The sequence below is a fragment of the Salmo trutta genome, chromosome 10 (assembly GCF_901001165.1).
Source record: "Salmo trutta chromosome 10, fSalTru1.1, whole genome shotgun sequence".
NCBI classification, from domain to species: Eukaryota; Metazoa; Chordata; class Actinopteri; order Salmoniformes; family Salmonidae; genus Salmo; species Salmo trutta.
The window spans coordinates 32,098,141-32,125,161 of NC_042966.1; the positions used below are offsets into that span (position 1 = coordinate 32,098,141).

The 27,021-nt window shown below is 43.9% G+C and overlaps 1 protein-coding gene across 1 annotated transcript in view; it reads left to right on the top strand.

Moving 5' to 3' along the window:
• Positions 1-27,021, top strand: part of LOC115201562 (zinc finger matrin-type protein 4) — a 113,108-nt gene that overhangs the window by 51,879 nt on the left and 34,208 nt on the right. The window contains exon 5 of the mRNA XM_029765310.1: positions 21,602-21,871. Within this exon, the coding sequence (XP_029621170.1) occupies positions 21,602-21,871 (270 nt within the window). The remainder of the gene's footprint in view (positions 1-21,601; positions 21,872-27,021) is intronic.

A 27,021-nucleotide genomic window follows, 5' to 3' on the forward strand; every position in this document is an offset into this window, starting at 1 on the left:
GGAAGGTTCTTCCATCTTCACAGAAAAACTCTGGAGCTCTGTCAGAGTGACCATCTGGTTCTTGGTTACCTCCCTGATCAAGGCCCTTCTCCCCCGATTGCTCAGTTTGGCCGGGCGGCCAGCTCTAGGAAGAGTCTTGGTGGTTCCAAACTTCTTCCATTTAAGAATGATGGAGGGCACTGTGTTCTTGGGGACCTTCAATGCTGCAGCCATTTTTCGGTACCCTTCCCCAGATCTGTGCCTCGACACAATACTGGGTCGTAGCTCTATGGACAATTCCTTCGACCTCATGGCTTGGTTTTTGTTCTGACATGCACTGTCAATTGTGGAACCTTACATAGACAGGTGTGCGCCTTTCTAAATCATGTAAAATCAATTGAATTTACCACAGGTGGACTCCAATCAAGTTGTAGAAACATCTCAAGGATGATCAATGAAAACAGGATGCACCTGAGCTCAATTTCAAGTCTCTTAGCAAAGAGTCTGAAAACCTATGTAAATAAATACATTTTTAATACATTTGCAAAAGTTTCTTAAGACCTGTTTTCGCTTTTTCACTATGGGGTTTTGTGTGTAGATTGATGAGATAAAAAAAAAAAATCCTTATTAGAATAAGTCTGTAAAGTAACAAAATGTGAAAAAAGTCAAGGGGTCTGAATATTTTCCGAATGCATTGTATACGGTATACTGCCCAAGCCTAATGGAAATCATGTGTTTGATGTATTTGATACCATTCCACCTATTCTGCTCCAGCCATTACCACGAGCCCGTCCTCCACAATTAAGGTACCACCAACTTACTGTGACATAGACACAAAGGAACGATGGATCGTTAAAACACCTGTAAGCTTAAGTTCCATCGCTATCGAAAAACCTGGGCCTGGATAGTAGCGATAGGGTAACCTAGGGTAACCTTGTGCCAGACCAGAGCTGGGATGGGGCCATATTGGACCACATAGTGGACAGACCCTCTCAACACCTGAAACAGCTGTATGTTCAACTCAGTCTCATGAGACTATGGTTGAGTCCCAAATGGCACCCTATTCCCTATATACAGTAGGGCACTACTTTTGAACAGGGCTCATAGGCTTATGTAGGAAATAGGGTGCCATTAGGGACCAAGGGTTGGAATTGGAAGTGGAAGTGATTTATTATGTTCCAGAACAGAACCGTTATTTTAAAAGCATGGGAACCGGTTAATAAAGTAATTTTACATTCCAGGCATTTTTTTCCAGTCCCACAAAAAAACGCAACAAAGCACCTATCCAAAGCCCTCACTCTGTCACTTAAAAACGTATTCCAGCTTCTGCCTGCCAGCTGGAAATCTTTGCCAGTGTCAGGGTTTTCGCTGCTGGTCATTCGAGTCAAGTGCAGGAGAGCAGAGAATAGGTGATCAGGCGACTTTATTAGCCAAGAGAAACAAACAGACGGGCGCAAACAGCTACAACTCAAGCCAACCGGCAAAAGTGACAATCGTCAATAATATAACATTAAGGTTCACCAATAATTTCCCAAATAGTGTACAGGCAATGCCCAAGGTGAAAAACCAGACTGGCGCGATACAACAAACACAAAATAAAAACAATTCCACACAAAGACATGGGGGGAACAGAGGAATATATATATGCAGTGTGATTAGGGAATGTAAACCAGGTGTGCGGGGAACAAGACAAAACAAATGGAGTGGCGATGGCTAGAAGGCCGGTCACGTCGACCGCCGAACGCCTCCCAAACAAGGAGGGGAGCCGACTTCGGCGGAAGTTGTGTCAGCCAGTGGGTGTGTAACTGCTGTCGGGAGAGAGAGTAGACCAAGGCGCAGCGGAGTTAGTGTTCATCATGATTTTAATTGAACAACGTGAACACTATACAAAAACAAGAAAACTGACAGCCAACAGTACTGTCAGGTGCAAAACACTCAACAGAAACAATTACCCACAAAACCCAAAGGAAAAACATGCTCCTTATGTGTGACTCCCAATCAGCAACAACGAGCTTCAGCTGTGCCTGATTGGGAGCCACACACGGCCCAAAACAAAGAAATACAAAAACATAGAGAAAGGAACATAGAACGCCCACCCAATGTAACACCCTGGCCTAACCAAAATAAAGAACAAAAACCCCTCTCTATGGCCAGGGCGTTACAGGGTGTACATGTGTGTGTAGGCTACCTGCCCCTCCCCTCTGAAGTATAGGTTACTGTAATATACTGACAACGTTACAAGCATAATTCAGAAATTAGGTAAAGATGTTTAATTAGAGAAGAATGAAATTACTTTTCCAATGCTAATTAAGGATACTAACTACAAAAAGGTAAGACGTGTTTTTAATTCTAGTACCTCTCTGCACACTCAAGCTTGTTAGCTAGCTAGCTAATGTCTGCTCTGGTTCAACATTAAACCAACTCAGATCTTCAAAGACAGTCAAATTTCCTCCATAGAAGCATATAATTGGTATAATTCGATGTGCCTAATTCAGATAATGCTTGTCATAACAAGATGTCCAGCTCTTCAAGGCAAGCTTCCTCCTTCCTCTCTCACTCTTTCCTCACCCTAAAAATGTCTGTTGCATCTCGCGCCTTAACAATGTATGTGTTTGTCTTTCATTATGATTAAACCATGCTGTTACAGCAAAATACAATTTGCTCTTAACAACTTTCCTATACAGATTAAATCACCCACTCAACAGCAAGCTTCTCTATCCACATTGATTGGTGAAGTATTTTGATGTCGAGCTAAATATAAAACAAATCTATATTTCAGAGGTTTAAAAAGGAACAGAAACAAACAATATCCAATGTAACTTTTTGGGGGTTGGAACCGGTTCAGAACTTCATTTTTCTGGTTGGAACGATGGAACAGAATGAAAAATATGTTCATAACTTAATGATTGTAAAATAATTCAGCTTCCAACCCCAGTTAGGGACGCAGCCTTTGTTGGTGTACTTTGTTGGTGTACTTGTCAAGTGTATACACTGAGTATACCAAACATTAGGAACCCCCCCCCCCCCCAATATGCCCTCAGGACAGCCTCAATTTGTCGGGAATGGACTCTACAAAGTGTCGAAATCATTCCACAGGGATGCTGGCCCATGTTGACTCCAATGCTTCCCACAGTTGAGTCAAATTGGCTGGATGCTCTTTACGTGGTGGACCAGTCTTGATACAGTCAGGAAACTGTTGAGCGTGAGAAACCCAGCAGCGTTGCAGTTCTTGACAAACCGATCTGCCTGGCACCTACTACCATACCCCGTTCAAAGGCACTTAAATATTTTGTCTTGCCCATTCACCCTCTGAATGGCACACATACACAATCCATGTCTCAATTGTCTCAAGGCTTAAAAATCCTTCTTTAAACTGTCACCTCCCCTTTATCTACACTGATTGAAGTGGATTTAACAAGTGACATCAATAAGGGATCATAGCTTTCACCTTGTCAGTCTATTTCATGGAAAGAGCATGTGTTCTTAATGTTTTGTACACTCAGTGTATATCTACATTTTATATTTATATTTCAATCATTCAACAGACACTCTTATCCAGAGCGGCTTACAATCATACAACTGAGGGAGGTGAAACAATGTAGCATTAGCATTGGAAGTAAATCCTCTTCAAACGTTCAGTAGCAGTTGCAAATTCATTGCTAGAAAAAAATAAAGACAGATTAAAGTATAGCTGCAAGCAGCCATTGCCGGGTTTAAACTATGGCCCCACAGCGCCACCATCAGCACAAATTAGACACATAGACCTAGGAAGAGCTACTTCTGTACTGTTTACCTTGCTTGCCAAATGTCAGAACTCAAAATCAAACCATGCAATATTCTTTTGATGTATTTTGGACCATGTTTTATTATGTTGGCTACTTTAAACGTCTATTAAACACAATATTTCCCAAGAGTCTAGCTCAAACAACATGGCCGCTACAAGCCAATAACCTTGTATGAATTTGTTTTCTCTCTGTCAAACAGAACCACCGTGCGGCCAAACTGAAGCATACTCTACTTGTTGGCTAGACTCACATCCCAGAGCATGTGTGCCAAATCTCAAATCTCAGAGTCAAACAGATCAAGAGATATAAATGTGTGCCCGTTACAGTGCCACCTTGTGGTCAATCTTAATATGCCTGCATCTTGACAGTCTTGACAGTGTTTGGAACATGTGTATCAAGTTTTGTTACAATACCAATATCTGTGTGTGGTTTATATGCATTTATGTGCCAGACCACGCCCACGTGAATGTTTATTGTTCGGTTGGACCCATGTTGTTTGAGATGCTAAACTGGAAAATATCTAACTTCCATGTAAATCGGTCATTCTGTGCCAGAGGAGTAGCGTTTTAAGTGTTTTTCACAAAATTCTAAATGGTGGAAAAATCATCATGGCGGAACTTATGGGTCCTTGAGGCAAATTTGTTTGTTGTGAGGAGAGGGACCTATGTAACTAATTTCATGAATAGTGGCGAAGTAATTACAATTTACACTGGAGTGATATATGTGCAGAGGAGGATGTGCAAGTAGAAATACTGGTGTGCAAAAGAGCAGAAAAACAAAAACAAATATGGGGATGAGGTAGGTAGTTGGTTGGATGGGCTATTTACAGATGGGCTGTGTACAGCTGCAGCGATCGGTAAGCTGCTCTGACAGCTGACGCTTAAAGTTAGTGAGGGAGATATAAGTCTCCAACTTCAGTGATTTTTGCAATTCGTTCCAGTCATTGGCAGCAGAGAACTGGAAGGAAAGGTTTAAACAGGGTGGTATTGGTGATTTAAGGAGAGTGAGAACAGGTGCAGACTGGTTATCAGTTAGTAGCAGCTGGAGCTTGTTTGAGGAGCTACGTTCAAGGCAACTAGTTAAGTGTTGCCAACAGTAGTGGAGGCTGATTGGCAATGGATAGCAGCTGGTACTTGTTAAATTGGCAACTAGCTAAGTGTTACATTCAAGTGTGGTCCTCTCCTGAATTTTTGTTAATTCTTAACACCATTAAACAGTTAAGCATTGAGTAACCTTGAACCAAATATTTTGTGTGTTATAGCTAGCTAACAGTATCATAATACACTGATCGTTGAGGAACAGGGCAGGACTACCTGTATTGATTTATTAAACACTCTCCAAGAGAGGGTCACCCCATGCTTATGAGATCACAAAGTTAAGGACAGTCCAGACACCACATGTTTATTTATTTTTATTTCACCTTTATTTAACCAGGTAGGCTAGTTGAGAACAAGTTCTCATTTACAACTGCGACCTGGCCAAGATAAAGCAAAGCAGTGTGACACAGACAACAACACAGTGTCGTGTCTTTGGCTATGCCGGATTAAGTGATATGACATGCTATTCTATAAAATCCTTTCTCTGTAATTAATATTACCTGATTGAGCTAATCATGTAAATGTAATTAACTAGAAAGTCGGGGCACCACGAAAGAGTGTTTATAGAGCTGTTATCTTCCGCATAAACTCTGAAAGACCTAGTAATATTTTACATCAATAGCAGTCAACATTAATCGTCACCTTATTTCAGTCTCATCTGAAAGTTGTAAATTCTTGGTTATCTTCACGAACCCTGGCTAACAAGTTGAATTAGCAATACAAAATTGGGTTGAATTATTTATTTACTAAATACCTAACTAATCACACAGAATTACATATACACAGAATGCAAATTATGTCATACAGAAAACGTCCCTGGTGGACGGAACCTGTATGAGGCTTGTTACACAAAGAGAGGGGGTTGGGCTTGAATGAAAGAGCGGGAAGACGGAGGAACAAAGGGAGAAGCTGTGCTATCATAAATACAGTATCTTATGCATTCTAAATTACCGCCCATTTGGAAAAGGAGAATGCAATAAATATTTACTCTGAGCTGCGCTTCCGTAGGTTGGTCGTAGATGCTGGCCGTGTTGGCCAACAGAGATCTTCCTGTCCTCGGAAGAATGTCTCTGGTGGTAAATTGGATACGTTGTAGTATCTTCGTTGTGTGTTAGACTGGATACGTCGTCCGTCCTTTCCTAGCCCACGTTTACAGCTGCTGTTGCTAACTCAATGGCTAGGTCTCACTTCTTTAGTGAATAAGAGTTCAAAGTTCATACCATTCACAACCAAAGCTCAAGCTGAGGTTGGCTTAATTCTGTAGTTGACATGTTAGTCCTTTTTAACGTATGGACAGTCGTCCTATCGTCCTCGGAACCGGAGGTTACATTTTCGTCAAGGGCTTATATAGTGGAGGGAGAGAAGGGTGTGTTTCATAGTTTATAAGCCATGTCTCTTCACAGGGGAGGGCCACTGATTGAGCAGGGCTCTAACCTTATGAAAACACAATTATCTCATTTGGAAGCTAAAATTACATTTAATCTTATCACAAATAGTTTCATATTCAAACATTTAATTTGCACAACAATTCCATGTGAATCTGATAACTAGAACGTGTAGACTTTCCCAGATACAGTTTATGTCGTCCTGTCATCAGTCATAATGTCTCAGATGACAACCGAACAGACATTATATACATTAAGCACCAACACATATTTTCAACTGGTTCTATTACCGAAATATGGTTCCTTTCACCCACTTGTTTGATGTTCCCAGACTCTCTATGTTTAACAAAGGCTATTCAAGAGTCCTTCAGTAGAGTCAGAGAGAGAGGGAAGGTTGAAAGGTATTTATGGGGGGGGGGTCATAAACCTTACCCACAGGCCAACGTCATGACAACAGTTACACAGGGAATAACATGGAAATAACAATAAACAAGCCAATAACACAATAAACAAGTCAATGACACAGTAGAAAAAAAGAAAGTCTATATACAGTGTATGCAAAAGGCATGAGGAGGTAAGGCAATAAATAGGCCATAGTAGCAAAATAATTACAATTTAGCAGATTAACACTGGAGTGATAAATTAGCAGATGATGATGTGCAAGTAGAGATACTGGTGTGCAAAAGAGCAGAAAAGTAAATAAAAACAGTATGGGGATGAGGTAGGTAGATTGGGTGGGCAATTTACAGATGGACTATGTACAGCTGCAGCGATCGGTTAGCTGCTCAGATAGCTGATGTTTAAAGTTGGTGAGGGAAATATAAGTCTCCAGCTTCAGTGATTTTTGCAATTTGCTCCAGTCACTGGCAGCAGAGAACTGGAAGGAAAGGCGGCCAAATGAGGTGTTGGCTTTGGGGATGACCAGTGAAATATACCTGCTGGAGCGCGTGCTACGGGTGGGTGTTGCTATGGTGACCAGTGAGCTGAGATAAGGCAGAGCTTTACCTAGCAAAGACTTATAGATGACCTGGAGCCAGTGGGTTTGGCGACGAATATGTAGCAAGGACCAGCCAACGAAAGCATACAGGTCGCAGTGGTGGGTAGTATATGGGGCTTTGGTGACGAAACGGATGGCACTGTGATAGACTACATCCAATTTGCTGAGTAGAGTTTTGAAAGCTATTTTGTAATCGGTTGAAGGGCTAGTAGAGGGTTGGAGGCTATTTTGTAAATGACATCGCCAAAGTCAAGGATCGGTAGGATAGTCAGTTTTACAAGGGTATGTTTGGCAGCATGAGTGAAGGAGGCTTTGTTGTGAAATAGGAAGCCGATTCTTGATTTAGCTTTGGATTGGCGATGCTTAATGTGCGTCTGGAAGGAGAGTTTACAGTCTAGCCAGACACCTAGGTATTTATAGTTGTCCACATATTCTAAGTCAGAACCGTCCAGAGTAGTGATGCTAGTCGGGTGGGCGGATGCGGGCAGCGATCGGTTGAAGAGCATGCATTTCATTTTACTAGCATTTAAGAGCAGTTGGAGGCCACGGAAGGAGTGTTGTATGGCATTGAAGCTCGTTTGGAGGGTTGTTAACATGGTGTCCAAAGAAGGGCCAGATGTAAACAGAATGGTGTCGTCTGCGTAGAGGTGGATCAGAGAATCACCCACAGCAAGAGCAACATCATTGATATATACAGAGAAAAGAGTCGGCCCGAGAATTGAACCCTGTGGCACCCCCATAGAGACTGCCAGAGGTCCGGAAAACAGGCCCTCCGATTTAACACACTGAACTCTATCTGAGAAGCAGTTAGTGAACCAGGCGAGGCAGTCATTAGAGAAACCAAGGCTGTTGAGTCTGCCGATAAGAATCCAGTGATTGACAGAGTCGAAAGCCTTGGCCAGGTCAATGAAGACGGCTGCACAGTACTGTCTTTTATCGATGGCGGTTATGATATCATTTAGGACCTTGAGCGTGGCTGAGGTGCACCCTTGACAAGCTCGGAAACCGGATAGCACAGCGGAGAAGGTACGGTGGGATTCAAAATGTTCAGAGATCTGTTTGTTCACTTGGCTTTCGAAGACTAGAAAGGCAGGGCAGGATGGATATAGGTCTGTAACAGTTTGGGTATTGCATGAGAGGGTGTGGCCCATGGGCCTTTACCATCATGCGAAGTTGCACCGTCCTAGACCTTACATCTCACAGGAATTAACATTTTTCACTGAAACCACAGAGAACCAGAACACAATAGGTTTTACCCAGCTTCGCTGCTTGAACCCATAAAAATGCCAAATATGCGTTTGCTGTAGTATATCAAATCAATTTGTATTTGTCTCATGCCCCGAATACAACCTTACCTTGAAATGCTTACTTACTACCCCTTAACCAACAATGCAATTCAAGAAATAGAGTTAAGAAAGTATGTAAAAAATAAACTAAACAAAATGTTTTTATAAAAAGTAACACAATAAAATAACAATAATGAGGCTATATACAGGGGATACCAGGTTAGTTGAGGTAATTTGTACATGTAGGTAGAGGTAAAGTGACTATGCATAGGTTTGGGATAGGGTTATGAATGGCTGAGGTAAGGGTAAAGGATTGGGATAGGTTTAAAATAGAAAAAATTAAATTGAGTGCCGAGCAGTACAACTGAACATGCAATCTTGGGAGCCACAGCGGCCTAGCAAGTCGTGAGCCTGCTGGATGGTAATAAGCGCTCCTAGTGGACGGGGTACTGAAAGCAACATCCGACGACCTGAGGACCTGGACAGATGTTGAATACTGAAGTTGACCTGGTGTGACCTGGCTACTAAAATGGGCCTAAAATGGCCACTTCCTCCCAATGAAGTTTCTATGTGAGAACAATCTGAGATGAGAGAAAAAATTGGGCAGTCCTTGCATTGAATCGCCCTAAGTATTCTCCAATAGAGTACGGCTCAGGGTTCAAAGTCACTATCAGACAGCTTTTCTATACAGTGGGTGCATGTCTGTGTGTACTTTAGTGCGTGAGTGCGTGTGTGTGCATGTGTGTTTGTCCGGGTGTGTGCTTGTGTTCAGTTCATTCGGCCCATCCATAGCCCCTATTAGAAACCAGCCCGCAACCCCAAACTGATCAATACTTTTATTGGATTCCATTTTGCTCCTAACAAGCCAACATAATCCCCCCTAACCACCAAGGTCAGAAGCACACAGTCATACACACGCACTCGTTCTCCATGACCGACGTAAGACAGTTAGGCGTCTTAACCCTCACAAAGCTGCCGGCCCACCTCTAGCCGCGTCCTCAGAGCATGCGCAGACTAGCTGGCTGGAGTGTTTATGGACATATTCAATCTCTCCCTATCCCAGTCTACTGTCCCCACTTGCTTCAAGATGTCCACCATTGTTTCTGTACCCAAGAAAGTTAAGGTAACTGAACTAAATGACTATTGCCCTGTAGCACTCACTTCTGTCATCATGAAGTTCTTTGAGAGGCTAGTTAAGGATCATATCACCTCCACCCTACCTGACACCCTAGACCCACTGCAATTCGCATGCCGCGCCAAAAGATCCATTGATGATGGAATCGCCATCGCACTACACACTGCCCTATCCAATCAGGACAAGAGGAATACCTATGTAAGAATGCTATTCGTTGACTACAGCTCAGCCTTCAACACCATATTACCCTCCAAGCTCATTATTAAGCTCGGGGTCCTGGATTTCCTGATGGGCCGCCCCCAGGTGGTGAAGGTAGGCAACAACACCTCCACTACGCTAATCCTCAACACAAGGACCCCACAAGGGAGCCTGCTCAGACCCCTCCTGCACTTCCTGTTTACCTATGTCTGCGTGGCCAGACACACCTCCAACTCCATCATTAAGTTTGCAGACAACACAACAGTGGTAGGCCTGATTACCAACAATGACGAGACAGCCTACAGGGAGGAGTTGAGGGCCCTGGTGGAGTGGTGCCTGGAAAATAACCTCTCCCTTAAAAGGAGCCACTGTTAACTTTCAGTACACTTTCAATGTCATCATATATCACCCTGATCATGGCAATAAAACCAGAGCTGAAACCAAACACCTCAAAAGTGCGCCAGAAGTATTGATGTTCAACTCTGTCAAATGCCTTTTCCTGATCAATTGAAATTAGACCAGCATCCAACCCAATAGCCCTAGAGACGTCCAAAAAAATCCAGAATCAGGGAAATGTTATCTCTTATCTGCCTGCCAGGAACACAGTAGGACTGCCCCATCACATCCCCCAGCCTGTTGGACAAAGCCTTGGACAGAATCCTATAATCAGTGGCCAATAAAGCCACCGGCCTCCAGTTCTTCACCTCCCTAGGGTCACCCTTTTTGGCAGTAGGGTGAGGACAGCCCTCCTGCAGCTTATCAGTAGTAACCCTCCAGTCAAACTATTGTTAACTACTGTTAGCCAAACCTCTCCCAACATGGCCCAAAAAGACTTTAAAAAGTCAACGGGAAGCCCATCAATGCCTGGTGCCCTTCCATTTTCCATGCCTTTTAATGCAGCATATAGCTCCTGCAAAGACAATGGTTGCTCAAGCTCAACCTGAGCTTCAGCAGCCACCTGTGGGAGCCCACCAAGGAACTGCTGTGTCACTGTTTAATCCTCTTTATCCTCTTGTAGAGCTCAGCAGAGAACTCTACTGCCCTCTTTCTAATTTCACAAGGGCTAGTGAGCTCTTGTCCAGAAGCTGATTTGAGGCAATGAATAATTCTTATTTTTCAATTTTTTATCTCTAAACCGAAGAAAACTGTAGATGAGGCATCCATTTCAGAGATTCCCTGAAACTTACTTCTCACCAATGCCCCCTCATACCCAGCAGGTCTGTCAACACAGCTTTTTTTGTCTTGAGGACCTGAGTATGGCCTCAATTTTATTAAATATATATTTTACCAGGTAAGTTGACTGAGAACACATTCTCACTTCCGGCAACAACATGGAGAATAGTTACAGGAGGAGGGATGAATGAGCAAATTGTAAGCTGGGGATGATTAGGTGACTGTGATGGTATGAGGGCCAGATTGGGAATTTAGCCAGAACACCAGGGTTAAAACCCTACTCTTACAATAAGTACCATTGGATCTTCAGTACACCCACTTAACATCCAATCAGAAAGACAGAACACTACACAAGGCAACATTCCCAATCGCTGCCCTGGGATATATATATATATTTTAGACATGAGGAAAGAGTGCCTTCTACTGGCACTCAATCACCACTTCCGGCAGCATCTGGTCTCCCATCCAGGAACCAACCAGGACCAACCAGCCAGCAGAGTGATATGCTGCTGGCTTGGTCTTCTGTGGACTCAACCAACGTCAGGAGTTTCACTATTTCAGACTCTAGGGCGTTCATTGATCTAGCGATGCCTCTTGTGACGTTCATCGTGTGTTGATTACAGAATTGTTGAATCTGAATTTTCCATATATCCCACTGTTGAAGGGATACAAAACTGGCCTTTTGAGACCTCCACCTCTCTCAGAAAAAAACTAAAACAGTTCCTGAAGTGAGCATCACTCAATAAAGTTATATTCAAATGCCAATATGCGCTTTTGCGTTTTACAGGGTTAATGAACACCACTTCTGTTATGATCAGAAAATCCCACTGGGGTTATCACACTTGATTTACAGACCAGAACGATGGTGTTCTCTCGCACATGAGCCCGCACATGTGTACTGTCTCGTGCCTCCATGTTGGCTCCTCCCCAGAGGAAAACTCCACCATCTCTACAACCTGTTAATCCTCAACTGATTTATCAATCTCTACCTTCCTGCTGCTTCATTTTCCATTGTTTCAATCTCCTCTTGAACTCCAATTTCATTTTCCAGTACCGACTCAGCAACCCCAGTCCCAGTCTCACCGGCTGTTTCCCCTCCCGCTTTACTCTGATCCACCACAATTGCTCAGATAGCCACACTGCTCTCCTTTCCTACTTTTCCAACCACATCTGCCCACCTTCTCCCTTCCCCTGAACCCTTAGCATGTTCATCCTTTCGCTGTGGTGCATTAGCTGGACCAGTGCTACAGCTGCTACCAGGCTCTGCGCGCTCGTTCTCTGGACAATAACGTATCAAATGCCCCTCTCTTCCGCAGCCAAAGCATTTCATTGATTCAGTAGAAGCGTAGAACACAATCAAATCCATCAATTTTAAAACTGAACGCTCAGTTCGTCAGTATCCTTCTTTAAAATCATGTGCACTTGTCTCCTATGAGACACGACATGTTTCAGCAAAGGAGATTAGCATCCAAAAATAACCTTTTTTATTGTAGATACAGGTTGACCATGATGAGATAACTCTCACTCTAACACTTCATCTCTAACAAATGATGGCACATTAGAAAGTATAACTTTCTTCACCAGATTCATAAGAGGAAATACCGACGTCTGTGTCTCCCGCAACACAACACCACTCTCAACTATCGTATTCACTTTTTCAATGGATCTAAGAATATCACTACAGTGCTATTCATCCCTGAGGCTGATTTTATGCTATCATACCCAATGATAGCACCCACTGCTAAACTACATTCTTCCACCGAACACCCGGCCGCAGCAGGAATCTTTACTCTTTGCCGCCGACTAAGTTATTCAAACCCCAACCCTCCGCGAGTGGCCATTGCAACTAGCTCCACACGCTGGTTGCGCCCTCACACCACCCCTATACGTGATTAGTGGCAGTGAGACAAAAATAACCTTAAAACAACTAAAATATATATATATATACACACACACACACACACACACACACACACACACACACACTGAAAACACCGAAACCCTATAGAGTGTAATAAAATTCGCTCTCACAATCGCTACTGCTTCCCGACTCACTCCCAGCATGCACTCCGACGAAAGAGAGGGAGATTGCTTTGGCAAAATGCTTCCCATGCCAATAAAGCATCTATGAATTGAATTGAGATGGAGAGAGAGATGTGTGTGAGCGAGAGGTGTTTTGTGTGTGAGAGAGAGAGAGAGGTAAAGAGAGCGAGTGAGAGAGAGAGACGTGTGTGAGCGAGAGGTGTTTTGTGTGTGAGTGAGAGAGAGGTAAAGAGAGCGAGTGAGAGAGAAAGACGTGTGTGTGTGTGCTGAAGGTTACTTTTGATTCTAATCTCTCCTGATCTATCCTTCCATCCTTCTCCATTTGTCTTCCTTTCTTTCTCTCTCTCTCTCTCATTCTGTCCTTCCTCCCAGATCTGTCTGTCACTAAACCATGGCAACTTCCCTGAAAGCACCTTCACCAAACTGACACTTTATGTGTGTGTGTGTGTGTGTGTGTGTGTGTGTGTGTGTGTGTGTGTGTGTGTGTGCATGTGAGCGTGTGCGTGTGAGGTAATCGAACTGACACTTTCCAAGAAGTAGAACAAAGTTATTTCAAAGTCAACCCAAACTTTCATTAACATCCATTACTATATGCAATGATCGCTTCCCTTTCTAGATTGTTTTGACTATTGTAAATATCTGTCACTCCCTAGACACTGGTTTCCGTCGCTGCAAGTCAAATCCTAATGTTTTTACACCCTATTAATTACCATAGCTGTTAGTGAGGATGAGCGTGTGTGTGTCTGTGTGTGTCTGTGTGTCGTGTGTCTGTGTGTGTGTGTGTGTGTGTGTGTGTGTGTGTGTGTGTGTTGTGTGTCTGTGTTTGTGTGTGTGTGTGCTTGCATGTGTGTGACTGCGTGTATCAAATCAAATGTTATTGGTCGCATATACACACATTTAGCAGATGTTATTGCTGGTGTAGCAAAATGCTTGTGTTTCCAACAGTGCGATAATATCCAACAATACACAACAATACACACAAATCTAAAAGTAAAGAATTTAATTAAGAAATGTATACATTTTAGGATGATGCCTGTCATGTTTTTCCCGTTAATGTTACGACCGTGGAAATGTTTGTAATGACCTGTCAAACAAACCGCAATTATGGCTGAAATGGGCTGAATGGAATACATTGGCTATAATAACGTTAAAGCTTCATCTGGGATTTAACACAACGTCTCGACACTTACATCACAAGAAAAATAATGAATCTAACTTTATTTTGATGAGTGTTCATTTTTGAATAAAAAAAGTAATAATTTAACAGTTGAAAGGTTTACAAATGAAATACACTGAAATGAAAACAACTTCAGAAAATGAAGATAGTGATATTATGTCTGATCTAGCAAACAATTTAAAGTCTGTTTAGATAGGTGTAATCTAGAACCAAGCCTGTTGATTTTTACACTGTATCCTGATATGTAAAGTCTGTTTAGATAGGTGTGATCTAGAACCAAGAATACATGGAACAGACGGAGGAAACAGCAATTAATGAGGCAGTCTAGACAGCGCAGGTGTGTGAGTGCAGGTAGGGTAGACAGAGCAAGGGTTTGGTGGTTGTAGCCCTTTTCTACCCCTTTATGTTAATTTATGAATTTATGCAAATGGTCACACCATTTTCTTTTTTTCAACACAAAATATAAAAAAATACCTGATACAATAACATGTTACGTATGCATGAGTGCATTCTAAGCAAAACGTTGTGACATTTTACAAAAAAATGTAATACCTGAATTCAAATCAAAATCCCTGAACATCATTCATTATTTTGTCCATGCAAGTAAAATGTTCATACAAAAGTGTGTGTGTGTGTGTTGAGTGGGAGGTGGTGAGAGGTACAGAGAGACAGCCTTAGATACTGTAACTATGTGAAACAGACCCCATTTAGTCAATGTGTGATTAACTAACGAGCTCACGGCATTACCAACACATACACACACTCCTCTCTATCTCTATGTACACACACACACACATATATATATACACCCCCCCCCCCCCCCCACACACACACACACACACTACCCCACACAAACATATTTGTGTAATAGTTCATAGACATTGCTTCGGTAAAAGTCCATTCATGCCAATAAAGCATTAATTGAATATTAAATAGAGACAGAGACAAATAATGATTAAGAGCGAATGATGAATGATATGCTCAACAAGACATGGACCACACAAGAATAGATCATAATATATACTGTAGCCTACAGAGCCATCATATGTGGTATACTATATGACATTTGAAACTGAAAATGTGAAATATATGATAAAAGTATGAAGTGAAAAATGCAATGGTATTTTCTGAGTAGAGCTTTAGTGACACTAGCACAGTGCAGAGGGTAGAAGTAGACAGTTGGACAAAGCCATCTGGCACCAGAGCTCTCTCACACTACAGTATTTGGCTATGGACCTAACACACCCCTCCCTCTGTTCTGTGTAAACACACACAGTCAATGCATGCACTCCCGTACTTACACCCACACACACACCTTCACATGCATACATGCACTCATACAGCTCACATTTTCAAATGCCTGCCTTCACACGTCACACCCTCATGCAATCATCCTCACACGCAAACAAACACTTACAGTGGCTTGCAAAGTATTCACCCCCCTTGGCATTTTTCCTATTTTGTTGCCTTACAACCTGGAATTAAAATATATATTTTTTGGGGGGTTGTATCATTTGATTTACACAACATGCTTACCAACGGGTCATTAAAAACTGTAACATATTATTCTTCACGGAGTCGTGGCTGAACGACGACATACAGTTGGCTGGTTATACGATATACTGTCAGGATAGAACAGCGACGTCAGGTAAGACAAGGGACAGCGGTCTATGTATTTTTGTAAACAACAGCTGGTGCACGATATCTAAGGAAGTCTCGAGCTATTGCTCGCCTGAGGTAGAGTTTCTCATGATAAGCTGCAGACCACATTACCTACCGAGAGAGTTTTCTTCTATATTCTTTGTAGTTGTTTACATACCACCACAGTCAGAGGCTGGCACTATGATAGCATTGAATGAGCTGTATTCTGCCATAAAAAAAAACAAGAAAACGCTCAACCCGAGGCAGCGCTCCTAGTAGCTGGGACTTTAATGCAGGGAAACTTAAATCAGTTTTACCAAATTTCTATCAGCATGTTAAATGTGCAACCAGAGGGAAAAGAACTCTGGACCACCTATACTCCACACACAGAGATGCATACAAAGCTCTCCCTCGCCCTACATTTGGCAAATCTGACCATAATTCCATCCTCCTGATTCCTGCTTACAAGCAAAAATTAAAGCAGGAAGCACCAGTGGCTAGATCAATGAAAAAGTGGTCAGATGACGCGAATACTAAGCTACAGGACTTTTTTGCTAGCACAGACTGGAATATGTTCCAGGATTCCTCCAATGGCATTGAGGAGTACACCACATCTGTCATTGTATACATCAATAAGTGCATCGATGACGTCGTCCCCACAGTGACCGTATGTACATACCCCAACCAGAAGCCATGGATTACAGGCAGCATCCGCACCAAGCTAAAGGCTAGAGCTGCCACTTTCAAGGAGTGGGACTCTAACCCGGAAGCTTATAAGAAATCCCGCTATGCCCTCCGACGAACCATCAAACAGGCAAAGCGTCAACACAGGACTAAGATTGAGTCGTACTACACCGGCTCTGATGCTCGTCGGATGTGGCAGGGCCGGCAAACCATTACAGACTACAAAGGGAAGCACAGCCGAGAGCTGCCCAGTGACACGAGCCTACCGGACGAGCTAAACTACTTCTATGCTCGCTTCAAGGCAAATAACACTTGAGAGCACCAGCTGTACCGGAAGACTGTGTAATCACGCTCTCCGCAGCCGATGTGAATAAGACCTTTAGACAGGTCAACATTCACAAAGCCGCAGGACCAGATGGATTACCAGGACGTGTACTGTGAGCATGCGCTGACCAACTGGCAAGTGTCTTCACTGACATTTTCAACCTCTCCCTGTCCGAGTCTGTAATACCAACATGTTTTAAGCAGACCACCATAGTGCCTGTGCCCAAGAACACTAAGGTAACCTGCTTAAATGACTACCGATCCGTAGTACTCACGTCTGTAGCCATGAAGTTCTTTGAAAAGCTGGTCATGGCTCACATCAACACCATCATCCCAGAAACCCTAGACCCACTCCAACTTGTATACCGCCCCAACAGATCCACAGATGATGCAGTCTCTATTGGACTCTACACTGCCCTTTCCCACCTAGGACAAAAGGGACACCTATGTGAGAATGCTATTCATTGACTACAGCTCAGCGTTCAACACCATAGTGCCCTCAAAGCTCATCAATAAGCTAAGGACCCTGGACTAAACACCTCCCTCTGAAACTGGATCCTGGACTTCCTGACGTGCCGCCCCCAGGTGGTAATGGTAGGTAACAACACACGCTGATCCTCAACACAGGGGCCCCTCAGGGGTGCGAGATCAGCCCCCTCCTGTACTCCCTGTTCACTCATGACTACATGGCCAGGCACTCCGATGACACAACAGTGGTAGGCCTGATCACCGACAACAACGAGACAGCCTGTCGGGAGGAGGTCAAAGACCTGGCCGTGTGGTGCCAAGACAACAACCTCTCTCTCAACGTGATCAAGTCAATGGAGATGATTGTGGACTACAGGAAAAAGAGGACCAAGCACGTCCCCATTCTCATCGACGGGACTGCAGTGGAGCAGGTTGAGAGCTTCAAGTTCCTTGGTGCCCACATCACCAACAAACTAACATGGTCCAAGCACCATGACAGTCATGAAGCGGGCATGACAAAACCTATTCCCCCTCAGGAGACTGGCATGGGTCCTCAGATCCTCAAAAGGTTCTACAGCTGTACCATCGAGAGCAGCCTGACTTTTTGCATCACCGCCTGGTATGGCAACTGCTCGGCCTCCGACTGCAAGGCACTACAGAGGGTAGTGCGAACGGACCAGTACGTCACTGGGGCCAAGCTTCCTGCCATCCAGTACCTCTATACCAGGAAGGCCCTAAAAATGGAGGAAGGCCCTAAAAATGGTCAAAGACTCCAGCCAACCTAGTCATAGACTGTTCTCTCTGCTTCCACATGGCAAGCGTTACCGGAGCACCAAGTCTAGGTCCAAGAGGCTTCTAAACAGCTTCTACCCCCAAGCCATAAGACTCCTGAAAATGTAGTCAAATGGCTACCCAGACTACTCGCATTGCCCCCCTCCCCTCCTCTCCACACCACTGCTACTCGCTGTTGTCATCTATGCATATTTCTTTACTGCTGCTCTTTAATTACTTGTTACTTTTATTTCTTATTCTTATCCGTACTTTATGAAACTGCACTGTCGGTTAGGGGCTCGTAGGTAAGCATTTCACCTGTTGTATTCGGCGCATGTGACTTTGAAGATGCAAAATATTTTTTATTGTGACATAAACAAGAAAAAAAAAAAAACTTCAGCGTGCATAACTATTCACCCACCTGAAGTCAATACTTTGTAGAGCCAAATTTGCAGCAATTACAGCTGCATGTCTCTTTGGGTATGCCTCTATAAGCTTGGCACATCTAGCCACTGGGATTTTTGCCCATTCTTACAAAACTGCTCCAGCTCCTTCAAGTTGGATGTGTTCTGCTGGTGTACTGCAAGCTTTAAGTCATACCACAGATTCTCAATTGGATTGAGGTCTGGGCTTTGACTAGGCCATTCCAAGACATTTAAATGTTTCCCCTTAAACCACTCGAGTGTTGCTTTAGCAGTATGCTTAGGGTCATTGTCCTGCTGGAAGGTGAACCTCCGTCACAGTTTCAAATCCCTGGGAGACTGAAACAGGTTTCCCTCAAGAATTTCCCTGTATTTAGTAACATCTATAATTCCTTAAATTCTGACCAGTTTCCCAGTCCCTTTTGATGAAAACATCCCCACAGCCTGATGCTGCCACCACCATGCTTCGCTGTGAGGATGGTGTTCTCGGGGAAATGCGAGGTGTTGGATCTGCACCAGACGTAGTGTTTTCCTTGATGTCCAAAAAGCAACATTTTTGTCTCATCTGACCAGTGTACCTTCTTCCATATGTTTGGGGGAGTCTCCCACATGCCTTTTGGTGAACACCAAACGTGTTTGCTTATTTTTTTCTTTAAGCAATGGATTTTTTTATGGCCACTTTCGTAAAGCCCAGCTCTGTGGAGTGTACAGCTTAAAGTGATCCTATGGACAGATACTCCAATCTCCGCTGTGGAGCTTTGCAACTCCTTCAGGGTTATCTTTGGTCTCTTTGTTGCCTCTCTGATTAATGCCCTCCTTGCAAGGTCCATGAGTTTTGGTGGGCGGCCCTCTCTTGGCAGGTTTGTTGTGGTGCCATATCACTTCTATTTTTTAATCATGGATTTAATGGTGCTCCGTGAGATGTTCAAAGATATTTTTTATAACCCAACCCTGATCTGTACTTCTCCACAACTTTGTCCCTGACCTGTTTGGAGAGTTCCTTGCCGCTTGCTTGGTGGTGCCCCTTGCTTGGTGGTGCCCCTTGCTTAGTGGTGTTGCAGACTCTGGAGCCTTTCAGAACAGGTGTATATATACTGAGATCATGTGATAGATCATGTGACACTTAGATTGCACACATGTGGACTTTTTTTTAATGCTACCCCCTAGCCCCAACAGGTTAATAACTAATTATGTGACTTCTGAAGGTAATTGGTTGCACCAGATCTTATTTAGGGGCTTCATAGCAAAGGGGGGGAATACATATGCACGCACCACTTTTCAGTATTTACATTTTTATACTTTCTTGAAACAAGTAATTTTTTTCTAATATCGGATTCTGCAGTGAGACTGTGAGAGCATGTTTGCTTACACACACACACACACACACACACACACACACACACACACACACACACACACACACACACTAACAAATACACATGCACACCTCAGTGTGTGACCCCGGGTCTTATTCTGTTAGTCCTGTCTGCGCCAGGGCTATGAATGGCCTGTCTCCATGGTAACCAGGCTGCCATTGTATTAACAGGGTCACCTGGAAGACTACCACTTATTTTTCTGAAGATGGGAGGATGAGAAAAAAGTCTGCTGAATGGACACACGCGTCAACATAAATATGACACACACACAGATTTTCTCCACAGAGTGAGAGTAGGACAGATCCCTGGAGTGCAGTTGACCTTTCTCTTACCCTTATCTGGGTGTGGGGGTGTGTTTGTGTGTTTGTGTGTGTGTGTGTGTGTGTGTGTGTGTGTGTGTGTGTGTGTGTGTGTGTGTGTGTGTGTGTGTGTGTGTGTGTGTGTGTGTGTGTGAGACTCTTGAGACCACGTTAGTGTTTTACTGTAGATGTAATTTCCGATGGACTCATTACAACAATTATTATTGATTAATGTTTATGGTCTATTACAGCCATACTCATCGGGGTCAATACAGGGTCAATACGGGGTCAATGTAATGCGGTTGAGAATTGTAATAGTAGCATACAGAAGGTGCAGTTTTTGAAGTTTGTTAGTGCATTGGCGGTTTTCTTCTTGTTAAGTATTTCATAGACAGACACGAGATTTACACATATACTGTACGTTTAGCGAAACACACACGCACAATGCCTCCACAGAGTAGGATGGCTCTCAGGAGTGCAGACCTTTCTCTTACCCTCATCTGTGCTCCATAGATCACGCCTGGAGCAATCTATTGCTCTGTGCTCGCAGCAGTCCCCTGTGAGGTGGTCTGGCCATGCACTTTATTGACTGTGGTGTGTGTGGGTGCGGATGCGTGTGTGTGTGTGTGTGTGTGTGTGTGTGTGTGTGTATGTGTGTGTGTGCGTGCGTGCGTGTGTGTGCGTGTGAAACTAGGTCCAGGGAAATACCAGTATTGCTATACTTGTTAGTGTTGTGGCAAGGAAACAAAACACGAGGCGGGTTGAACTGTTGGAAACAAACATCATGTTGTCATCCAGAGTTACAGCACACACTAACTGCTAAATGACTAAAATGTATAATAGAGCACAATATTTTACATACAGCAGGTTTTTAAAGGACCAAAGAATTAGGTCTGCTTCATGTTTTCATTTTTTGCCAAGGAAAAACTATCTTGATAGTGGTATTGTACCGGCCCTACACATTACAACAATTATTATTGGTTTATGTTTATGGTCTATTATCACCTCTGTGTGTTTATCTGAGATGATTTTAATGGGTTCTTTCTCTCCCTCTTTCCTCCATCCTTTCCTCCATCCTTTCCTCCATCCTTTCCTCCATCCTTTCCTCCATCCTTTCCTCCATCCTTTCCTCCATCCTTTCCTCACTCCTTTCCTCACTCCTTTCCTCACTCCTTTCCTCCATCCTTTCCTCCACCCTTTCCTCCATCCTTTCCTCACTTCTTTCCTCCATCCTTCTGTTACTATTGTTATCTCCTCTCCTTTATTCCCCTTTAATCTCACCCTTAACCATCACCTACCTTTTTTTCTCATAACTTCCTCCCTCCCCCTTTCTTCCTGCACCGTTTCCCTCTCTGCCCCAGACTCATCCCCCTCCACCCCCCAGCCCAGCGACTCCACCCCTGCCCCTCCTGCCCTACCAAGGCCCCCCTCTCTAGCACCCCCGGTGGCGGTGGTGGGTAGTGGTGGTGGTAGTGGTGAGACAGGGAAGTACTGCTGTCTGTGTGGAGCATGGTTCAACAACCCTCTGATGGCCCAGCAACACTATGAGGGGAAAAAACATCGCAGGAACGCAGCCAGAGCACAACTACTGGAGCAGCTAGCTGGCAGTCTGGACGCTACCGAAACTACAGGTGAGGAGACAAGGGCTATAGGCCAGGGGACAGGTGTTAAGGTGTTATTAAGGGTTAAAGTTAGGCTTACCAGCACTACAAGGGGAATAAACATTACAGGAAAACATCATGATATTACTGGAGCAACTGGCAGGACATTTGGACAGTAGAAGTACTTTAGGATCCATTTGTATAATATAGGATTATATTACTTTATAACAAATCAAAGTGTATTTGTCACGTGCGCCAAATACAACAGGTGTAGGTAGACCTTACAGTGAAATGCTTACTTACAGGCTCTAAACAATAGTGCAAAAAAGGTATTAGGTGAACAATAGGTAAGTAAAGAAATAAAACAACAGTAAAAAGACAGGCTATATACAGTAGCGAGGCTACATACAGACACCGGTTAGTTAGGCTGATTGAGGTAGTATGTACATGTAGATATGGTTAAAGTGACTATGCATATATGATAAACAGAGAGTAGCAGTTGTGTCATCTGCAAACTTAATGATGGTGTTGGAGTTGTGCCTGGCCATGCAGCCGTGGGTGAACAGGGAGTACAGGTGGGGACTGAGCACGCACCCCTGGGGAGCTCCAGTGTTGAAGAGCAGCGTGGCAGATGTGTTGCTACCTACCCTTTCCACCTGGGGGCGGCCCGTCAGGAAGTCCAGGATCCAGTTGCAGAGGGAGGTGTTTAGTCCCAGGATCCTTAGCTTAGTGATGAGCTTTGAGGGCACTATGGTGTTGAACGCTGAGCTGTAGTCAATGAATAGCGTTCTCACATAAGTGTTCCTTTTATCCAGGCGTTTTACTTCCAGGTGTTGTCCAGGTGTTTTATGAACCACTTACAGTATTTGTTGTTTTTTAAAAGGTTTATGAATAAGATTGGACTTTTGCATCACATTCAAAATGAACTGCAACACTTAAAAGACCAAACAAGTGCTGTTCATTTGGCATTTTATATCATTTGATATTTTTCTTATTTTGCAGACGTTCTAATCCAGAGTGACTTTCTGTAGTGATTAGTACTGGTCCTCCGTGGGAATCAAACACACAACCCTGGCGTTGCAATCACTATGCTCTACCAACTGGCTCTGCCAGCCACATGGGACCTAATTTATTCACTCACTCACTCACTCACTCACTCACTCACTCACTCACTCACTCACTCACTCACTCAAATTCACAGCAACAAATGAGTGATCAAATTTGGATTCTACATCTGTACATAACTTGACATTTATTATGTTGGCAGAATGGCTTGTTATGAGCTGTTTCCATGGTGAACTGCTTGAGTGTTATTTTCCTATCACACACACACACAAAAAATGAGGGGATAGCTGTTCCGGTTGAGTGCTTTGTGTGCCCCTGATGCCACTCAATCAAGACTAATATGATAATAATAATCAGATATGAGTGAGTGACTGCAACTATATGTTTACACAGTGTATTATCTAACGCTGTGTTATGTCATAGTGATGTAGTGACTGAGGCGGGATCAGCAAGAGTGGGACTTGAACCAGAGACCCTCTAGTTAACAGAGTAATATTTGGCTAACAGCCACAGCAAGGGCCTGATTAGGGTTGCAACGGGTGGGTATATAACTGGAAACGTTCTAAGTTTACCAGTAAACTAAACTCAGCAAAAAAAGAAACGTAACCTTTTTCAGGACCCTGTCTTTCAAAGATAATTTGTAAAAATCCAAATAACTTCACAGATCTTCATTGTAAAGGGTTTAAACACTGTTTCCCATGCTTGTTCAATGAACCATAAACAATTAATGAACATGCACCTGTGGAACAGGTAGCCAATTAAGGTCACAGTTATGAAAACGTAGGACACTAAAGAGGCCTTTCTACTGACTCTGAAAAACACCAATAGAAAGATGCCCAGGGTCCCTGCTCATCTACATGAACGTGCCTTAGGCATGCTGCAAGAGGCATGCGGACTGCAGATGTGGCCAGGGCAATAAATTGCAATGTCCTTACTGTGAGACGCCTAAGACAGCGCTACAGGGAGACAGGATGGACAGCTCAATCAATCAATCAAATGTATTTATAAAGCCCGTCTTACATCAGCTGATGTCACAAAGTGCTGTACAGAAACCCAGCCCAAACATAGCCCAAACAGCAAGCAATGCAGGTGTAGAAGCACGGTGGCTAGGAAAATCTCCCTTGAAAGGCCAGAACCTAGGAAGAAACCTAGAGCGGAACCAGGCTATGAAGGGTGGCCAGTCCTCTTCTGGCTGTGCCGGGTGGAGATTATAACAGAACGTGGCCAAGATGTTCAAATGTTCATAGATGACCAGCAGGGTCAAATAATAATAATCACTGTGGTTGTCGAGGGCACAACAGGTCCGCACCTCAGGAGTAAATGTCAGTTGGCTTATCATAGCCGATCATTCAGAGTATCTCTACCGCTCCTGCTGTCTCTAGAGAGTTGAAAACAGCAGGTCTGGGACAGGTAGCACGTCCAGTGAACAGGTCAGGGTTCCATAGCCGCAGGCAGAACAGTTGAAACTGGAGCAGCAGCATGGCCAGGTGGACTGGGGAAACAAGGAGTCATCAGGCCAGGTAGCCCTGAGGCATGGTCCTAGGGCTCAGGTCCTCCTAGAGAGATAAAGAAAGAAAGAACGAGAGAAAGAAAAAGAGAGAGAGAATTTGAGAGAGCATACTTAAATTCACACAGGACACCGGATAAGACAGGAGAAATACTCCAGATATAACAGACTGACCCTAGCCCCCCGACACATAAACTACTGCAGCATAAATACTGGAGGCTGAGACAGGAGGGGTCTCGAGACACTGTGACCCCGTCCGACGATACCCCCGGACAGGGCCAAACAGGCAGGATATAACCCCACCCACTTTGCCAAAGCACTGCCCCCACACCACTGGCCATAGAGAGGGGTTTTTGTTCTTTATTTTGGTTAGGCCAGGGTGTTACATTGGGTGGGCGTTCTATGTTCATTTTCTATGTTGTCTGTTTCATTAATTTTGGCCGTGTGGCTTCCAATCAGGCACAGCTGTTGTTGGTTGTTGCTGATTGGGAGTCACACATAAGTGCCTGTTTTTCCGTTGGGGTTTTGTGGGTAATTGTTTCTGTTTTGTGTTTGCACCTGACAGTACTGTGTGGCTGTCGGTTTTCTTGTTTTTGTATAGTGTTCACGTTGTTTAATAAATTCCTGAGGATGAACACTAACTCCGCTGCACCTTGGTCTACTCTCTCTTCCGACGGCCGTTACACTGAGACAAGTCCTAGTATAGCCCACAAAGATCTCTGCCACGGTACAACCCTTGGGGTGGCGCCCACCCGGGCAGGAAGATCACGTCAGTGACTCAACCCACTCAAGTGATGCACCCCTCCTAGGGACGGCATGGAAGAGCACCAGTAAGCCAGTGACTCAGCCCCTGAAATAGGGTTAGAGGCAGTGAATCCCAGTGGAGAGAGGGGAACCGGCAAGGCAGAGAGAGCAAGGGAGGTTCGTTGCTCCAGTGCCTTTCCGTTAACCTTCACACTCCTTGGCCAGACTACAGTCAATCATATGACCTACTGAAGAGATGAGTTTTCAATAAAGACTTAAAGGTTGAGCCTGAGTCTCTCACATAGGTAGGCAGACCATTCCATAAAAATTGAGCTCTATAGGAGAAAGACTTGCCTCCAGCTGTTTGCTTAGAAATTCTGATCGCAGTTGCAGACCCCGCAGTGGCAGACCACGTTTAACAACACCTGCACAGGATCGGTTCATCCAAACATCACACTTGCGGGACAGGTACAGGATGGCAACAACAACTGCCCGAGTTACACCAGGAATGCACAATCCCTCCATCAGTGCTCAGACTATCCGCAATAGGCTGAGAGAGGCTGGACTGAGGGCTTGTAGGCCTGTTGTAAGGCAGCATCGTCGGACTGAGCTTGTTGTCATTGCAGGTAATCTCAACTCTGTGCATTACAGGGAAGACATCCTCCTCCCTCATGTGGTACCCTTTCTGCAGGCTCATCCTGACATGACCCTCCAGCATGACAATGCCACCAGCCATACTGCTCGTTCTGTGCGTGATTTCCTGCAAGACAGGAATGTCAGTGTTCTGCCATGGCCAGCGAAGAGCCCAGATCTCAATCCCATTGAGCACGTCTGGGACCTGTTGGATCAAAGGGTGAGAGCTAGGGCCCTTCCCCCCAGAAATTTCCGGAAACTTGTAGGTGCCTTAGTGGAAGAGTGGGGAAACATCTCACAGCAAGAACTGGCAAATCTGGTGCAGTCCATGAAGAGGAGATGCACTGCAGTACTTAATGGAGCTAGTGGCCACACCAGATACTGACTGTTACTTTTGATTTTGACCTCCCTTTTGTTCAGGGACACATTATTCCATTTCCATTAGTCACATGTCTGTGGAACTTGTTCAGTTTATGTCTCAGTTGTTGAATCTTGTTATGTTCATACAAATATTTACACATGTTAAGTTTGCTGAAAATAAACACAGTTGACAGTGAGAGGATGTTTCTTTTTTTGCTGAGTTTACCAGAATGTTGGTATCTTTCAAGGTTTTTATGTAATCTATCATAAGACATATGGTGGCCCTTTTAGGCACTTCAGATTTTCACAGGTGTCTGTAATTATCTCTGGCCCTCTGTGTGGCCTTATCACTTATCGCGTATATATACAATCATTAAATTAGATGATTTTGAGAGAAAAAAATATGTATGTAAAACATCCTAAATATACACTGAGTGAAGAAAACATTAGGAACACCTGCTCTTTCCATGACACAGACTGACCAGGTGAATCCAGGTGAAAGCTATGATCCCTTATTGATGTCACTTGTTCATCTACACTTCAATCAGTGTAGATGAAGGGGAGGAGACTGGTTTGATAAGGATTTTTAAGCCTTGAGAGAATTAAGACATGGATTGTGCATGTGTGCCATTCAGAGGGTGAATGGGCAAGACAAAACATTTAAGTGCCTTTGAACGGGGTATTGCAGTACTGTAGGTGCCAGGCGCACTGGTTTGTGTCAAGAACTGCAACACTGCTGGGTTTTTTACATTCTACAGTTTCCCGTTTGTATCAAGAATGGTCCACCACCCATAGGACATCCAGCCAACTTGACACAACTTTGGGAAGCATTGGAGTCAACATGGGCCAGCATCCCTGTGGAATGCTTTCG